Source organism: Eublepharis macularius, chromosome 12 (assembly GCF_028583425.1).
Source record: "Eublepharis macularius isolate TG4126 chromosome 12, MPM_Emac_v1.0, whole genome shotgun sequence".
Lineage (NCBI taxonomy): Eukaryota > Metazoa > Chordata > Lepidosauria > Squamata > Eublepharidae > Eublepharis > Eublepharis macularius.
Genome location: NC_072801.1, coordinates 75,859,662 through 75,876,729, shown reverse-complemented (window position 1 = coordinate 75,876,729; position 17,068 = coordinate 75,859,662). Strand labels below are relative to the sequence as shown.

Here is a 17,068-nt window from a genome sequence, read left to right as displayed (position 1 = left end):
ACAGCCCAATCTGCTGTTCGTGAGCAAGCTGTTCATGAGGCCCCATTTCCCACAAACATGTGTTCGTTCCAAGCCCTTTTCGTGGCGTTTTCAGCCATTCGTAAAGCCAGACAGTCTGGCACCTTCAATCAATTCCCTTGGCAATGTAGGCAGGGATTGTCTGAATTCCTTCTGTTGCCCTGGAAACCCCAATCTAAGCCCAACTTACCTTTATAGGAAGGTCTCCCTTCCAAGCGTGGAGCTCCCATTTTGTTACATGGGAGCAAAGAGCAAGGGGGGAGGTTCTGTAGCCATGGGAACACCAATCTCATCCCTCCAAACCCTGTTAGGCAGTTCTGACCACCAACCACAGACCTCCTGTATTTCTCTATGGGATCTCTGGCTTTAAAAGGCACTGTGCTCCCAGCTCTGGCTTTCAGTTTTAGTAGACAGTGGACTGGGAGAGAGCTGTTGCTGGCATTTGAGAGAGAGAGGGAGAGTGCATTGGAGCTTGATTTTTTTCTGTGTGTGGTGGGGTGGGGCTCTACTCCCTCAGGTTCCATGGCTGCTGCCAGGCTCTGGGTCCAAGCTATTCTTTATTATTATTACCTGTTCTGCTGCCTGCTCAGGTCAAGTTTCTTGACCAAACTTGGATGATAGCTGGAGGAGAGGCTTCTGAACACTCCCCGCAAATATGGGCTCTCCTAATTCCAAGGGGGCCATTCTGGTCCCAACAAACATCCAACCATGAACATGTTTGTGAACAGGTCATGTTTGTTGATGTTTGTGAATCACTGTTCGTGGATGGCAGTGAACAACAAACATCGTGTTCGGTCAATGATCAGGCAGCCAGTTGTTGGCTATCCTACCACTTAGGGTGGCCTGTCTGGCATTGACCAGAGTCTGGCCCTTTTCCATCATGGCCCCTGCTCTGTGGAATGGGCTCCCTGAAGAGGAGAGAGGAGCCCCATCCTTGGAAATCTTCAGGGGACACTGCAAGGCTTCCTTGTTTGCTTGCTGTGATGGGGTGTGAATGGCAGACATGTTTTAAGGAGGGAAGGCTGGAGAGACCTGGGGTCTGTTATTTTATTTTGGTTTTAAGTAGAAATGTCTTTATTATTGTAAAGCAGCCTTGGATCACATGGAAAGGCATTCCTCAAATGTTTAAATGTTTTAATAAGTAAATAAATTAGGACTGCCAACCTCCTGGAGATCTCCTGAAATTACAACTGGTCTTCAGACTACAGAGATCAATTTCCCTGGAGAAAATGGTTGCTTTGGAGGGAGAACTCTATGGCATTATACCCCACCGAGGTCCCTTCCCTCCCCAAACCCCAACCTCCGGTGGTTCCACCACCAAATTTCCAGAAATTTCTCAACCCAGAGCTGGCAACCCTAAAATAAATACTAAAAAGTAGTATTTATACTATCTGAGGAAGTGAGCTGGGACTCATGAAAGCTCATACCCTACCACAAATTTTGTTAGTCTTATAGATGCTACTGGACTCTTGCTCTTTTCTAATGAGTGGTATGTCACTTAAGGTGAGAGTCTTAAGTTCTGATGGCTGAAAAGCAACACCTCACATTGGACAATGATACCATATAAGAAGCAAAAAAGGCTTTATTGAGCAGCAGCAGCAGTTTCATCAAAATGGAGTCAAAAGTAATGTAATGGAGGGCAAGAGGGATACAAGGATATCAGATTGAATGGGAGCGCAGAATAAAACCGACAAATTAAAGAATGCATCCAAGCGGTTCATAGATTCAATCAATACAGCCAAATAGAAAGCAACTAAGTCCAAGTTTAATATGGTTATACATAATTTCAAGTAGGTAGCCATGTTGGTCTGCAGTAAATCAGCAAGATTTGAGTCCAGTGGCATCTTAGAGACCAACAAGATTTTCAGGGTATTAGCTTTTGAGAGTATCAGAAGAAGGGAGCTTTGACTTTCAGTAGTTTATTCCCTGAAAATCTTGGTCTCTAAAGAGCCATTGGGCTCAAATCCTGCTGTTTATACATAGTAAAAATGGTATGACAACAAGCAGGGCAGGATAACAGTCTGAATGCAGTGTGATCAACATTCATGTTATAAAAGGTCTGTGCTATGTACAATACAATTAAACAATTAACCTGAATGCTCAGATGCGCTACATCAGGACAAATACGCCCAAGTTCCTTGGTCACTGAACAAGCACCACATCTTTGTGGCTATTGAAATTTTTATAAGAACAGTCATTCTGTACTGAACCAAAAAGCAGCAAGAGAGCACACTGTAATGCTAATAGGATACTATAAAGTTTTAACACACGTCTTGAAAATAGAAACAGTGCAACTTTGAAACGTAATTCAGCACAGCACAGAGCAATGAGAACCAGTGTCATGCATCATGATGCAGGCGGACAGGGTCCAGTCCAGGAAGGAAAGAGCATTTTTAATCTCTCTCTAATTTGATTCTGAAAGTCTCTGCACATGAGACGCCTCAGTGCATGTTCAAGTGTAGGGAGACGCAATGTTATCCAGGAAGCATAATTTAAAAAGACAGAGCTGGCGGAGATCACTCCTCAAAGTGTTTGTTAATTTCACCTTCGCCTCCCTAAAGGCTCTGTCAATTTCACCTCTCCAGTTTAAAACTGTTTGGGATTGCAACCAGAGGGCAGCGAGGAATGGAAATGGGATGGAGCTGCCTTCCAGAGCCAGGCTTGGACTTGGAGCGGTTATAATGGGCTGAAATGTCTCTTCTGTCATTTCACAGCTCCTTCACACAGCTCCAGTGTATAGCAAAGCCTTTGGCCTGCCACCGGCTTTGTCTTTTAAAACTTCCCTTCCCAGCTAACATTGCATCTCCCGACACATGTTCTTCACGTGTCAGATGTCTCATGTAGACAGACTAGCCCCTGCTTGACTTTATCCAGCCAAAATCAACAGGGCTTGAGAAGGGTTGGTGCTCAAGAGGGGCCTGAGGTGATAGAACAATGGACGCTTGACCACCTTTCAGCTAAGTTCACACCCTGCCTGCTGGTCAGGAGGGTACCTATCCCTAGGTGGACTCTTTTTATACGTACGGTTCCATTTTCCCTTTTGTTGTGTCAGTTTTCTCAGCAGTTTTCAGCACAGCCTTCCCCCGCCCCCAGGTGAGGAAACATTGAGTCATGTTTGCTACTGCAGGTGAGGGAGAAGTGCAGACCAAAGAGTTCAGGGAGAAATGGGCAAACCCATGTCTATCAGCCACTAGTCATGGGGACTGAAGGGAACTTCCAGAAGCCATAAACCTCTCACATACCAGTGCCAGGAGACAACATTAGGGGAAAGCCTTGGTTCCTATGCCTCCTTGTTGGCTGTCCGAGTAACCAATTGGCCACTGCATGAGACAGAATGCTGGGATAAATAGACTACTGGTCTTATGGGCTTTTCTTATGTTCACAGCAGCTGCACTTTCTTGCTGCCTGAGCCAACTTGGTGTAGTGGTTAAAAGTGGCAGGACTCTAATCTGGAGAGCCAGGTTTGATTCCCCATCTGACCAGCTCATCCAGAGCTCTCTCAGCCCTGCCCACCTCACAAGGTGATTGTCGTGAGGATAATAATAACACACTTTGTAAACCACTCTGAGTGGGTGTTAAGTTGTCCTGACAGGCAGTATATAAATCAAATGTTATTTAAATCGAAATCAAATGTTATCCGTGAGTTTGAAGGCATCATTTTTTCCCCAGGCTTTCTATGCTACTCTTGTCAAAATATTTCAACACATCATCTTTTCAGGACCTTCCAATATTGCTGCTGCTGCAGAGGGATTAAGGGTTTTTCAAATATACAGTTCATAACTAGATTCAACAGAAATTTAGTCCAGACTTTTGAGCTTGTCAACTGTTTGCTGGAGTGGTTTATACCAATTTTCTGATTTCCCCTCAAGCCTTTGGATGTACAGAGGAATCTTTCACTTATAGGTGTTTTGTGTACCACACTTTCTTCTCTGGATCTGGCAGGCTTGCTCTTCACTATTCACATCTGCAGTTCGATATTTCTGCTTTCACTGCAAGATAATTTAATGTTGTCTTCTTCAGTGGTTAGCGGACTGTCTTCTGCATACGAAGCAAAATCATGTACATAAATGATTGCAAAAGTTGCCAAAGGATTAAACAACACTCAAGTTAATGCTTTCCATCTTGAATACTTCGTCGTATTGCACAGGCACTGAAAGTTGTAGTAGATAATATTAGAATGGAGTAACTCTGAGAGGTTTATAATGCAGAGGAAAGCTTGGCTCATACTTCATTGCAAGTAGACCATGATGCCTATTTCACCTAGAAAAACAGAAGGGGTGGGAAGGAGAAAGGGATTAAATAATCGCTCTATATCATCTCAGTGATGTGGAGTGGGGCATCTGGTTAGCTGTAGATGGAGCAAACTGATATGGCCCATTGATTTGTTGAGTATTCTTCTGCTCTTGTAATAGACAGGCAGTACACAGAGAAGTAGGTAAGTAGATAGAAACAACTAACATTAGGAAGAATTTAAGAATGGAGGCTCTTTTCAAATATTGCATAGCGGTAAGCAGGGCTTTTTTTCTGGGAAAAGAGGTGGTGGAACTCAGGACTGCACAATGACGTCACTTTGGGTCAGCTGGAACAAGTGGGGCATTTTTAAAAGTTTAAATCGCCCTTGGCAAAAATGGTCACATGGCCGGTGGCCCCACCCCCTGATCTCCAGACAGAGGGGAGTTTAGATTGCCCTCCGTGCTGCTGCGTGGAGGGCAATCTAAACTCCCCTCTGTCTGAAGATCGGGGGGCGGGGCCACCGGCCATGTGACTATTTTCAAGAGGTGCTGGAACTCCATTCCACTACGTTCCCATTGAAAAAAAGCCCTGGTGGTAAGCCCATTTTTTATTCTGAATGTACCCGTAGCTGGAACTCGAGCTCATCTTACAATACACATATTTACAAGCACAAATTTGTCTCACTTTGTGCGCAAATTACCTTTGCAGGTACCTGTGCAGGTGTACACTTAAATAGTTTTAGGTATATACCTCTTAATATGCCCTGATCTGGATAGCCTAGGTGAGCCTGATCTCATCAGATCTCAAAAGCTAAGCAGAGCCAGCCTTGGTTAGTAATTAGATGGGAGACCTCTAAAGAAGACCAGGGTTGCTATGCAGAGGCAAGCAATGACAAACCTCCTCTGTTAGTCTTTTGCCATGAAAACCCCACTAGGGTCACCTTAAGTCAGCTGTGACTTGAGGGCACTCTCCTCCACCACCTCATAATATAATGTGTGAATCAGAATATCTTTCTTAGGAATGTTGTAGACTACTTCTGTTAGGATGCTTTGAAAACCAGTCTGGGTGCTTATTTTCAAGCATTGCTTACATAGAAGTTCATGAGATCAGGAGACTGCCTGTTGGTTCCCTTGCAAACTAATAAGGATATTATTAATTATTAATAATAAGGATTGTGCTTGCATTTGATTGATGAGCAAATGCCAAAAAGATAGAAAATTCAGAACGAATTGATGGGTGAGTCATTAAAAGAAAGCATTTTCCAAATATGTTTGGTGCTGCTGTGACTGGAGTCTAAACCCTTTTCCCCTTTTTACCTTGAAGAAAGTGACAAGGCCCCCATAGAAGAGTGCAAGAAGAAACAGGATCAGGTAAGTAGAGACCCTGTTCCAGGCACCATCCATCTCAATTAGTTCACTGTAGTCATCTTCTGTTTCATTGCAGATGACACAAACTTCAGTACTTGTGACGGCCCAGTCCCAGGAATCTGCAGAATGAAGCGAGATGGAAAAGATCATTCCATGGAGAAGAGTTGCAAGAAAAATAAGGACAGGGAGAATTGGGGCAGGTGGGGAAAGAGGTTGATGGGACGTAAGAATAGTCCTACTCAGGGCTTTTTTTCAGCTGGAACATGGTGCAATGGAGTTCCGGCACCTCTTGAAAATGGTCACATGGCTGGTGGCCCTGCCCCCTGCTCTCCAGACAGAGGGAAGTTTAGATTGCTCTCCACACTGCTCCCTCTCCAGACAGAGGGGAGTTTAGATTGCCCTCCGCGCCGTTCGGCATGGAGGGCAATCTAAACTCCCCTCTGTCTGGAGAACGGGGTGGGGGCACCAGTCATGTGACCATTTTCGCTGAGGGCAATTTAAACTTTAAAAAACTTCCCCCTTGTTCCAGCTGACCCAAAGTGATGTCATTGTGCGGTCCTGGGAGCATGTGTGCACTTTGCACATGTGGTACCAGGGGCACTACTTCCCACCAAGAGTTGCCTCCTTTGCTGGCAACCCACTGAGTTCCACCACCTCTTTTCCCATAAAAAAAAGCCCTGGCCCTACTGAATCAGAACAAAGGCCCAAATGATTTGGCATCCTCTTTTGCACAGTTGCTGATCATGTTTCTGGGTCACCCGCTACCATGATATGAATGCTATAGCCTCCTCCCTGCTCTTTGTTCCCTCCCCCAGTAACTATTGTTCACATTTTGAAAATGGAAGCTCCATTCACCTGGTCAAGATCCATAGCACCCCAAGAGTGTCTGATAGTGTGAGTTAAGCCTAGTGCAAGAAGAACAAGAGAAATATCCCTTGGAGTATTAGTTTAATATAAAGTTGCAGTATACATACACAATGATATATAATGTAAAGGAGAGGATGCACTCCATTGATGGATGGAAAAGAGCAATTATGGGCCAAACAATGAAGTTGGAGAAAGAAGCCAAGGAAAAGAGACCATCTTTTTTGTCTGGTGATATTTTCAAATGGCACCGCTAAGGTGTTTACCAGAATGAGAACTGACTCTTCTAACTATGAAGTTTGCAGAGGAGACATGAGCTACAAGGCAGGTGTAGGAAGCTCCCATCGTCCATTGGTTTCTGGGGACCTCGAGAATGCTCAGGAAAGTGCATCTTTCTCTTTCGTGGTCACATTTCAAGTCATGGGGCTCGTGGCCCTTCAGTGACATCTCTGTGTTCTCCTTCTGCCATTGTACAAAAACTTCTCCGGGGTAGAAATCTGTGGCTATACAGAGCAAGTTTACATTTAGGTCTTCTTTGGAGGACTGGTGCTGGAGGTAGACTTTGGGGTGCTTCATGGTGCCTGTGTTAGAAAGTGCATACACATGATTATGGGAACAAAAAGTCTAATCAGTACTACAGATTTATATTGCCTAAAGCCGTCATTCCTTCCCAGGAAACCCAGGCAACTATGAGGGATATGGGATAAAGATCTTTAATAGGATTTTTCATCCCCAACTATAATTCCTATAATTCCTTGTGAATTAAAGTGCCATAAGGAGAGGGGTAAGCGTTCATATACTTGTGCCCTACAACCAGTGGCTCCATTCCTTTAGTCAGGCTTTAGGGTTGATCAGAAGCCATTATGCTCAGTAGCATCCAATTCGGTTTGCAACAAAGAGGGCTGATTAGGTGAGCCTGTTGTTCAAGTTACCGCTAGTAACTTTGTTATATTCCTACTCTATCCTGTCATCGCCTGTCATACTTGATATCCTCAGTGTCCACCCACCCTTGCCATAAATTCTCACCGTTCCTTCGCTCGTAGAGCTGTTTAGCTTCTCCTAATCCACTGTAAATGGTACAGGTGAACTTTACGGTGGCTTTCCATTCAGTCAGGTTCACCAACAACTGACTATAGAGGCAGGAAGTGTTGGTGGATGTATTCAAGACTTTCGTGGTCACAGCTTGTGTGTTGGCAGGTTTTCCATCCATAATCCAACTGACTGTCCAATTCATCATTGTATCAGCAAGAGGTGCCGTACATATCAGAGCTGCACTTTTGTTTATAAAGAGGTCTTCGAAGGGCGGGGGTTGCATGGATATAACTGTTGTGTTGATAGGAGTTGAGACCATTCCTTCAAAAATAAACCATCACAGGTATGAAATAATTTGAGATGAACTTTCCACCAGTTACTTCATTCATCTTTCATAATGGTTAAAAACAGGGCTTTTTCCGGGAAAAGAGGTGGTGGAACTCAGTGGTGGAACTCAGGACCACACAATGATGTCACGTTGGGTCAGCTGGAACAAGGGGGGATTTTTTAAAAGTTTAAATCACCCTTGGCAAAAATGGTCACATGGCCGGTGGCCCCGCCCCCTGATCTCCAGACAGAGGGGAGTTTAGATTGCCCTCCGTGCACCAGCGTGGAGGGCAATCTAAACTCCCCTCTGTCTGGAGATCAGGGGGCAGGGCCACCAGCCATGTGACCATTTTCAAGAGGTGCCGGAACTCCGTTCCACTGTGTTCCAGCTGAAAAAAAGCCCTGGTTAAAGACACAATATACTTTGTGTTGAAATATGCAATGAGACTTACACCAAGGAAGTTTAAGAGGTATATGTTAAAATGAGGATGAAAGAAGAGAGAAGGCAACAACTACCTCCCTGCTTGTTTTTTTCTACCCCTATTGTAGAAAATGAAAATAACCCCCAGTTTTGATTGATAGACGTGAAGAGTGGGGGAAGCTGACACAACTCCATGGTGTGATATGAGTTCAGCCCCATCTACCAATGATCCTACCTTCTCCTAACCAACTGATCAGTTTGCCACCTTCATCTGAGTTGAAACTGGGTCCATTGCCAGAGCAAGTGAGTGTCCTCCTCCGAGCATTCATCTGTGTTTAATCATATGTCCACTACATCTTTAAAATATCTACTGCAACACTAGGGCTGTCTTCACCCATCTTTAAAATAGCTGGCTTCCTCGTGTGATTTTTGACGCCATCTGTTTACAAATTGGAGGCAGGCAGCCACAAAGGTGCCATCATCAGGGATGGTATCAAAAGTCTCATGAGGAAGCTGGCAGCCTTCCATGAGTATTCAGGCATTTTAAAGACATGTGAAAATAGTCTAGTAATGAATCAGTTAATTTCCTCCATCCATTTTATGCACAACTATACTCAATCAATATCATTCCAACCATCTTGCTCACCAGCAGACAATCACAAGCCCTATTTATTTATGTCTTTATTAGACATGGGCACGAACCGAAAAAATTGAACGAACCAGCGGTTCGTGGTTCGGTGCCGATAATGAACCTGAACTAGCGAACCGCAATGAACTTTTCCTGTTGCTGAACTGGTTTGAGGTTTGTGGGCATCAGAACGGTCCCTGTAGGAATTGGAGAGCCCATATTCCCAGGGAGTGTTTAACAAGCTCTCCTCCAGCCATTACCCAAGTTCGGTCAAGATTGCAGTAGGGATTCAAGCTCCAATTAAACTCTCTCTCTCTCCCCAAAGGCTAGCAAGTAGCAAGCAACAGCTCTGTCACACTCCACTGCTCGCTGAAAGTGAAACCCAGCCTGGGAGCCCACTGCTTTTTATAAGCTGAGGTCCCATTGAGCAACACAGGAAGTCTGTGGTTGGCCATCAGAGCTGCCTATCAGGGTTTGCAGAGATGAAATTGGAGTGCCCATGGCTACAGAACACTCCCTCCCCCCTCCCTCCCCCGGGTGTCTTCTCCCAGGTTGTAACCACTTTGCAGCTCCATGGTTGGAAGCAAGACCTGCCAATCAAGGTAAACTGGGCTTCCATTCGAGTTTCCAGGGCGACAGAAGGAGTGCAGACAGAGTTCAAACATTCCCCCGGCTCCATTTCCAAGGGAATTGATTGAATGTGCCTGACTGTCTGGCTTCACGAACCGCAGAAGAATGCACCGAACCACACCTCTAACCGACGGTGGTTCATTGGCCATGGGCGCTCACGAACTGCCGGATTGCGAACGGAAGATTGGGTGGTTCATGGGGAGCCCATGTCTAGTCTTTATCCCTACTCAGCAACCTGTATGCCATGCCATCTTGCTTAGGAGCTCTAATAGCCTTATAAGGTATATGAAGAATGATTGTGTCCAGTTAGTGGTAAGGGAATGACACTCTTTAGATACCAAGAAGTTTCCCCTGTATTAATCTTGGCTTTTGTCCATTTACACATTTTGTATGCCATTTGCCTTCATATTTTGACTTACCAGAAGAATGCAAGACCTTCTTAATCAATGTGTTGGTTGAGCTATGATTGACGGTGCACGTATATGTCTTGGGTTTTCTCCATTCTTCTTCAGTGAGTGCCAAATTGCAGCTCTTCTGATACTTCCCATCACCAAGAGCCACCAGAGCTGAAGAATCAGCACTACAGCTGAGATCTGTTCCTGGGACACTCCACTGGATGTCTATGGTTTTTGGATGGAAACCAGTGGCAAAGCAAATAAGGTTATGTCTTCCCTCTTCCTCAGAGGTGTGCAATGCCATAACTTGAGGGGAAGCTGGTTCCAGAATATCTGAAATGAAATGGTTGACCTTTTGGATGAACAACACAAATTGTTTCTGCCGGATATAGTATTTTCTGTGAGCTTAAGAGGATAACCCAAACCACAGATAAGGCAATGTCACATTTCTGACACTGTAATATATATGTGAAATTAAAGGGCATTTTCATATGTGAGGCTTATGTGGAAGTAAATAATGCTTTTGACTTCATACATTAAAATGCCTGATTCCGCTGACTTCAATGGCTTTAAGTTCTAGTGATTTGCTTTTAAGTAAAGGATGAATTAACAATCCATCACTTGATGGATGCATTTTCAAATGATGACTTGCAACCGTGAATTGCCATCCCTGCCCGAACACCACAGACAGAGTGTTCCTAAAACACAGACTGAGGCCACCTAAAACACAGTATTTTTAAATACAGGAACTTCAGCGTTAATCCAAGAATTGATAAGATTGCCAAGTGAAAGAAGTTTGTGTGTGTATCAACTTTAATGGATTTGTATCAGAGCAGCAGGATCCAATGATTCATCTTTAGCTACAGCTTAGACGATAATTTGTGGTTTGCAACTTTGAGTTCCATCCTGTTCTTCCAGATCCCAGACTTACCGTACAAAACCCGACTGATGTTGCGCATGTCAGGGGAGGATTCGTGCCCCACCATGCATGTATACAGAGTTCTGCTTTCCCATTCAGAGGCTGGAATTCTCAGGATGCTTTGAGTGGTAAAGGTGGACTTCTCATCCTCGGCCGCTGGATGCCCGGTGATGTACTCAGACACATCAACGCTGCTGTCGTTCTTCTTCCACCTGAACAGTATTTCTGCTGGGAAGAACCCAGAGGCCATACAAGCCACCCAAGCGACAGCTTGGGAAGTAGGTTGCATACGTTGTGTTGATGGTGAGTTGACCCAGGAGAGAGAGGGAGCTTTAGTTGTTTTGGAATCTGTAGGGAAGGGGGCAGAAATAGAAATGGATCATCTTAGCATCTGGAGAGAGATCCTAGTATTTTTCTTTTGAAATGTGGTGATGCAGGATAGGGCATCTCACTATGTAAAGTCTTCACTTTACATAAGAAACATCGCTCAGATATCGACTTGGAAGGCTCCCCCCACCAAGTTTTTGTTGGTAGACAGAATAATACTTCCAGTGGCACACTATGATAAAGCTATTGGTTACCACTTATATACTTCTTAAATCTTCTCTCACCTTGAATGTTTTGGATTGTTGCATTCTTCTTTGGGAAAAGTGAGCAGGGATGAGAAAGTATGCATTGGACTTGGCTTCCAGAATTCCAGTCTTCTCTGGAGACGGCCAACTGACTTTCTAAACTCTGGGTCTTATTTTCATGATTTCTGATCCCCCCAGTTGTCCTATTTCCACTGTGGTTAACACCACCCACCATCCACGTGAGTATGCTATGGTCTAGCTCATACCCTACCACTAGGCAGGTCAAGACAGCTTTCTTTTGGAAGAGTAGTCGCTCGAGTGATGGCTTCAAGAGGTAGAGGCTGGGGGGTGGGATGCTGTCTTTACATGCTGGAAAGCAAAAAAAAAGACAATAGTATTTTACAATGGGCAGAGATAAGCATTTGTTGGGGGTGGGGAAGAGAAGAAGAAATGGAGAACTAGAGAGAGAATGGAAAGGGAAATGTAGGATGGGAGTAGCTAGAGCCTTATCTCCACCACAGTTTGAGAACTGCTGCACAACAGTGGTTATGTGGTTCTGCTGTGAATCAGCACTCTACTGGTTCGAATCCCACTATTGCCATGAGCTTAGTAAGTGGCTTTGGGCAAGCCACTCCTCTCAGCCCCAGCTCCCCAGCTGTATTGTGGGGATAATAATAACACTAACTTGTTCACCGCTCTGGGTGAGGCACTAATCTGTCTAGAAGAGTGGTATATAAGCACAGTTGTTGTTTGTTGTTATTGTTATTATTTGAGAGTTTGACAATGCCAACTGTTTTTCAAGAGTGATGGTGGAAATGATGACCATCTTCCAAAGTATTATGCCTTCTTTTGTTAAATTCTCAGATGTGTGGGCTGTAAACTTTACACCTATGACTAAGCACAGAGCACAGACTGGGACAGTAAGTCTTAGCTTTAAATAGGAATCAAGTACGCACGTGAGACAGCAGCATAGCATAGGGAAAGCATAAATATATTTTATCGACTGTGAAAAGATCCATGAAAAAGAGAGCAAGAGAATCTAAAATGGATTCACCTGTGCATTTGCTGATGTTGCTTGTCTGGGTGATATTTGTTTCAGGTTGAGACACCCGGCAGGTATATTCCTGTAACTTGTTCCACTCTTCAAGAGGCACAGTTAGGTTGCTGGTGGTATAGAATTGGTCCCCTTTACCCTGAGGGTGTTTCATCTTCAGGCTCTTTTGAACCTTCCCACCAGTTTCCCAGGTGATTTGGATGTCCTCTAGATAGCCATGGACGGAACAGAGTAAAGTGATACTGTTGCTATCACTCAGGCCTAGGCTGGGGCAGTGCGGTTCAGTGCTGAGCCTCAGAGTGAGGGGTGCGGGCATAATCCAGTCTGAAGAAAGGAAGAAAGAAAAATATATTCTTTCATCCAAGCTTATTTCATGAGATTATGGTGAATGTAAGATTTCTCTAAATAGTTCTTGGGAGTTTAGAATAAAGCTAGTCATAATCATGATCCTTGTACATTTTGGGAAGGTGAATCTTTTTGCTTTCTCAATCAGAGTCCTTCCTTCCTTTTCTTGATATCTGTTTGCACCATGTTAACTTCATTTGTTATTCACTCCTCAGGCCATAGGATGTCTTGTTTTTGCCTCCTAATCTATTTCCCGACATTCTAACTCAGAAGACTGATTTGCTCCTATTCACTGATTCATTGATTCATCCCTTCCATTTCTATCTTGCCTTCCTTTTATCATGGAAATGAAAGCATAGATTTCCAAGGATGTCTCCAGTCCAGGTACAGACCAGACCTAGACTTGCATAGTTTCAGGAAGGCTATGCCAAGGCTAACAGCAGACACCTTACTAGTTCTATCTTTACCAGCTTGCTTAATTTTGAAAGAGTGCTATCTGATCTAACTGGGAAGTGTGCTGCAGAGATTCTGACTGTATGGTGTGTGGCTGTGAATACGTTGTCCCACTTCACCTTTTCTGGAGATTTTCCTGACAATCTTTGTATTCGATTCCTTATGCACCACCTCGCAAGCTTTGCTGTCCGCTTCTTGCCACTGAGAAAAGGTGATATTGAGTTGGCTACTGGCCGTGTATGTTCCATTTGCCATTTTTTGTTCTGTGAACATTACATTCTTACTTTGTGGACTACTCTTCCAATTGATAGCAACTTTTTCAGGCCAGTAGTCAGATGCAATACATTTCAATGTCACAATTTTCTTCTTTTGGTCTACCATCTGCAGGAGTTCAACACTGGGGGCTTGAGGTTTGGGTAAATCTGTGAAGAAAATGCAGTTAGGGACAGCAAAATGACAAGGAAAAAGAGTAGCAGCAGAAGGTGGCTGGGAAGATACTAAATTACCTGGATCAAGCCAAGGAATCCCTCAGGTGCATTAGCAAAAGGAATGAAGATGTTCTTCATGAGCCAAACAAGGTAAACAGCAGATGAGGGCCATGTGTGTCTTTCCTTTGTGGCTAGTAGAAGGAATGAATCCATGCCATGCAATTGGTAAAAGAAGCTGATAAAACTGAATTTGGAACATGCCCTAATGGAGATCAAGCACCAGTTAATGTACCCAGCAGTATCTTATACAGAAGTGAGTCTTCTGGGCAATGAAGGTGGAATTATGAATCACAAAGAACATTCCCTGCTTATTCTATCTGTAGGCCAAGTTCAGAGAACAAGGGCACTCTTTGTGCTTTTCAGTGGAGTGCATTCACATGTTCTCCTGAAGATGAGTGAGTGATGCATTTACATTTGTCAAGCAGAGGTTAGGTTTGGATTCTGGTGAGCCTCCAACAGAACATACTGTGCAGCCTCAAAGTGAGGTGAAGTGATATTAAAGTTCTGTCTGTGGTGTTTGGTTTTGATGGCTGTTTCGCATGTGTAAATCAGAACCCAAATTGGAGCAATATGTATTTTGCCTGCGTGGATTTGTCCTGGCAGGGAGCTCTTCAAGCCTCTTGTATCTGGGTTGAGGCTTCGTGAGGTCTAAGTGGAATGAATGATTTCTTATGTCCAAAGACCAGATCAGAAATAAATACAATACCAGTTACAATACATAAAAAATAACATAAATTGTATTAAAATGAGAAAATATAATCCAGTAGATTAATATAGCACTCTAGTAGGCTGGGCTCTAGCAGGTGCACAAAATCTGGCTGCTTTTTCTATGATCCGAAGCTCGTGATCTGAGAGGAGAGAGGCAATATACAATTCCTCTGAGAGGCCTAGGTAAAACATAGTTTTTATTTTCATCCTCTTTTCAGTGGAATTGCTTCTCAAATTGTGTGTAACTTGCAATCTTTAATTAGCTATTTGATAGGTACTGGGCAGCCCAAACCAATTAGTGCTTGCAAATGATGGTTGCTATTTGCCCTCATCCAAGTTAGTTACATTATTTATTACTGTACTGATTAAAATAATTTAGACCATACCCTTTTCTTGTAGCTTAAGGGAATTTAAAAATCCAAAAAATTAAACAAAAAAAACATGCAGTTAAGTTTAGGAAAACCCTATGTACCACCTCCCAAAGAATATATTTGTAGCTTAAACCACATTAAAAATCTCTGCAAATAAAATAGCTGTACAACACCTAAAAACTTCTAAAGATGGTGCCCCCTCATCTCCTCAGAGAGTCCATCCACCAAATAGCGGCCCATCTAGAAAAGGAACGGGTTCTAGTTGATGCCAAATGGGCCACCTTCAGCAGGGAAAAACTAGAGTGTGGAAACCAGAAGGCATGAATTGGTGCATGGGGACATAAGGGGAGGGACAAAACTTCAGACGGAGTCTGAATGGGCCAAGCTTCAAGCGATGAATGACACTTGAACATAGTGATCAACCAAGCTTCAAGCGACGAATGACACTTGAACATAGTGATCAAGTGGAGCACAAGTGAACAGTGAGGAATACATGTGAGTCTGTTCACTTGCCGTTCAAGTGTCATTCGTCGCGTGTAGCTTGACCCAATCTAACCAGCATCCTATAGCTGGTATTTGTTGTTTCCCGTTAATACTTACGTTTTGTGGTCACTACATTTCATCAGTGTGAGACTGAGATATGTGAGATTCTTTGCTCCAGCTGAAGACTATAGGATGGCTCCACATTGATGCTTCCCTGTCCTTTTTTGTGTCTCCTCTATTCTCATCTGGCATGTGCCATTACTTGCGCAATGCATTGCCATCTTATTTTGCTGCATCAGTGTCTACATTCTCAGTGTGGTTCGGCATGATGGAAACATCACGCAAGAACCCTTGTTCCCAGTCTTTTGATTGGTACTGAAGAACTTTCAACCAGGAAAGAATAAACAAACATTACATCTTGCATCAGTTTCCAGAACATTCTTCCTAAAGCCAAAGTAATTTGGTCAAAGACTGGTGAAGGAAATGACAGGGCCATCATAAATGAAAGACTGGCTGAGAGGGGATAATTCATGCAAATGATCTAATTGATCTCTAGGTAATGCCCCCCTTGGAAGGTTCACTTACCAGAAGATACTGGTTCATTGACAGAGACTGGCTCAAGAGAGGAGGAATGATGGACCACACAGGTGTATTTGCCACCCCATTTTCTTTCACCATCCCTGCCAATCTTCAAGATGCTGTAAGTGGTGTAGGCATTCCCAGATGGCAGTACAGGCCCATTGTCATACAGTGCTTTGGCAAGTGGCATGCCGTTCTTCTTCCATGAGATGCTTATTTCCATTGGGGAAAAGTCACTCACATCACACATAAGAATCTGGGCTATGGTGCTGATGGAAGATAATTCACGGTAGGCTTGGGAGATCCTGATTACAGGCTTGCTAGTTTGTACATCTAAAATACAAGGGTCAAGTTGAGATCATTATTACCTTAAGTTGGAATTATGAGTGCTGATCAAGTTGGAGGAAGAGCTAGACAAAACTTTGACAGAAAGCTAGAAAGACTTCGTTAGGAGAGTATCCTTCTAGTAGAATCAAAGCCAGGAGTCTGTACTCACGTGTGTCCTGTTTGATTGTGATATCTTTGCTGATTTCTCCAAAGCACGTGGTGGTCACTTTGCACTGAAATGTGGTGCCCCTTTTCCATTGTTCTAGTGATACCGAGTGGCGGCGACTTATTGCATTCGGACGGCCAATGTCATTTGTTTGAGGCTCAGTGCTAGCCCTGCCATTTACATTCCAGGTTATTTGGATCTTTTCAAGGAAGGAGCCCTCCACAAGGCATGTGACACTGGCTGTCCCTTCAACCAGATCTCCGTAGGATGGTTTTGTGATGGAGATGGTTGGCTTTTGTATTGATTTATAACAGCCTGGAAAACATAATGAGAGAGAAGAAAACTTCAATTATGGCTTAAATAATCAGACTTCTTAGCATTCAAAAAACTGTTGTCATATATCTATGCATCCTTACTTGGAATAAGATTGATTATTTATTTATTTATTTGTATCTCCTTTCCCCTCTAATGTGGATCTCAACATTCTCCTTTTTTCCGTGTTATCTTGGCAACAACTCTATGAGATAGGTTAGGCAAAGAGTGTGTGACTGGCCCAAGGTCACGCAGTGAGCTTCCATGGCAGAATGGGAATTTGAACCTGGGTCCAAGATCCTCTAACCGCTATACCACGCTAATCCAGCACTCTAACCACTATGCCACACCGGAGTCATTAATCTCATCCGGATGT

At 43.7% G+C, this 17,068-nt stretch overlaps 1 protein-coding gene and 1 gene segment (V, D, J or C); both read right to left on the bottom strand.

Moving 5' to 3' along the window:
• The window catches only part of LOC129339980 (uncharacterized), a 196,399-nt gene that overhangs the window by 49,299 nt on the left and 130,032 nt on the right, over positions 1-17,068 (bottom strand). The gene's annotated exons all lie outside the window — the stretch shown is intronic.
• Positions 1,583-7,869, bottom strand: LOC129338784 (Ig mu chain C region membrane-bound form-like). The segment is given in 4 exon segments: positions 1,583-4,278; positions 5,568-5,737; positions 6,749-7,063; positions 7,509-7,869. Coding segments are annotated over 4 exon segments (819 nt in total).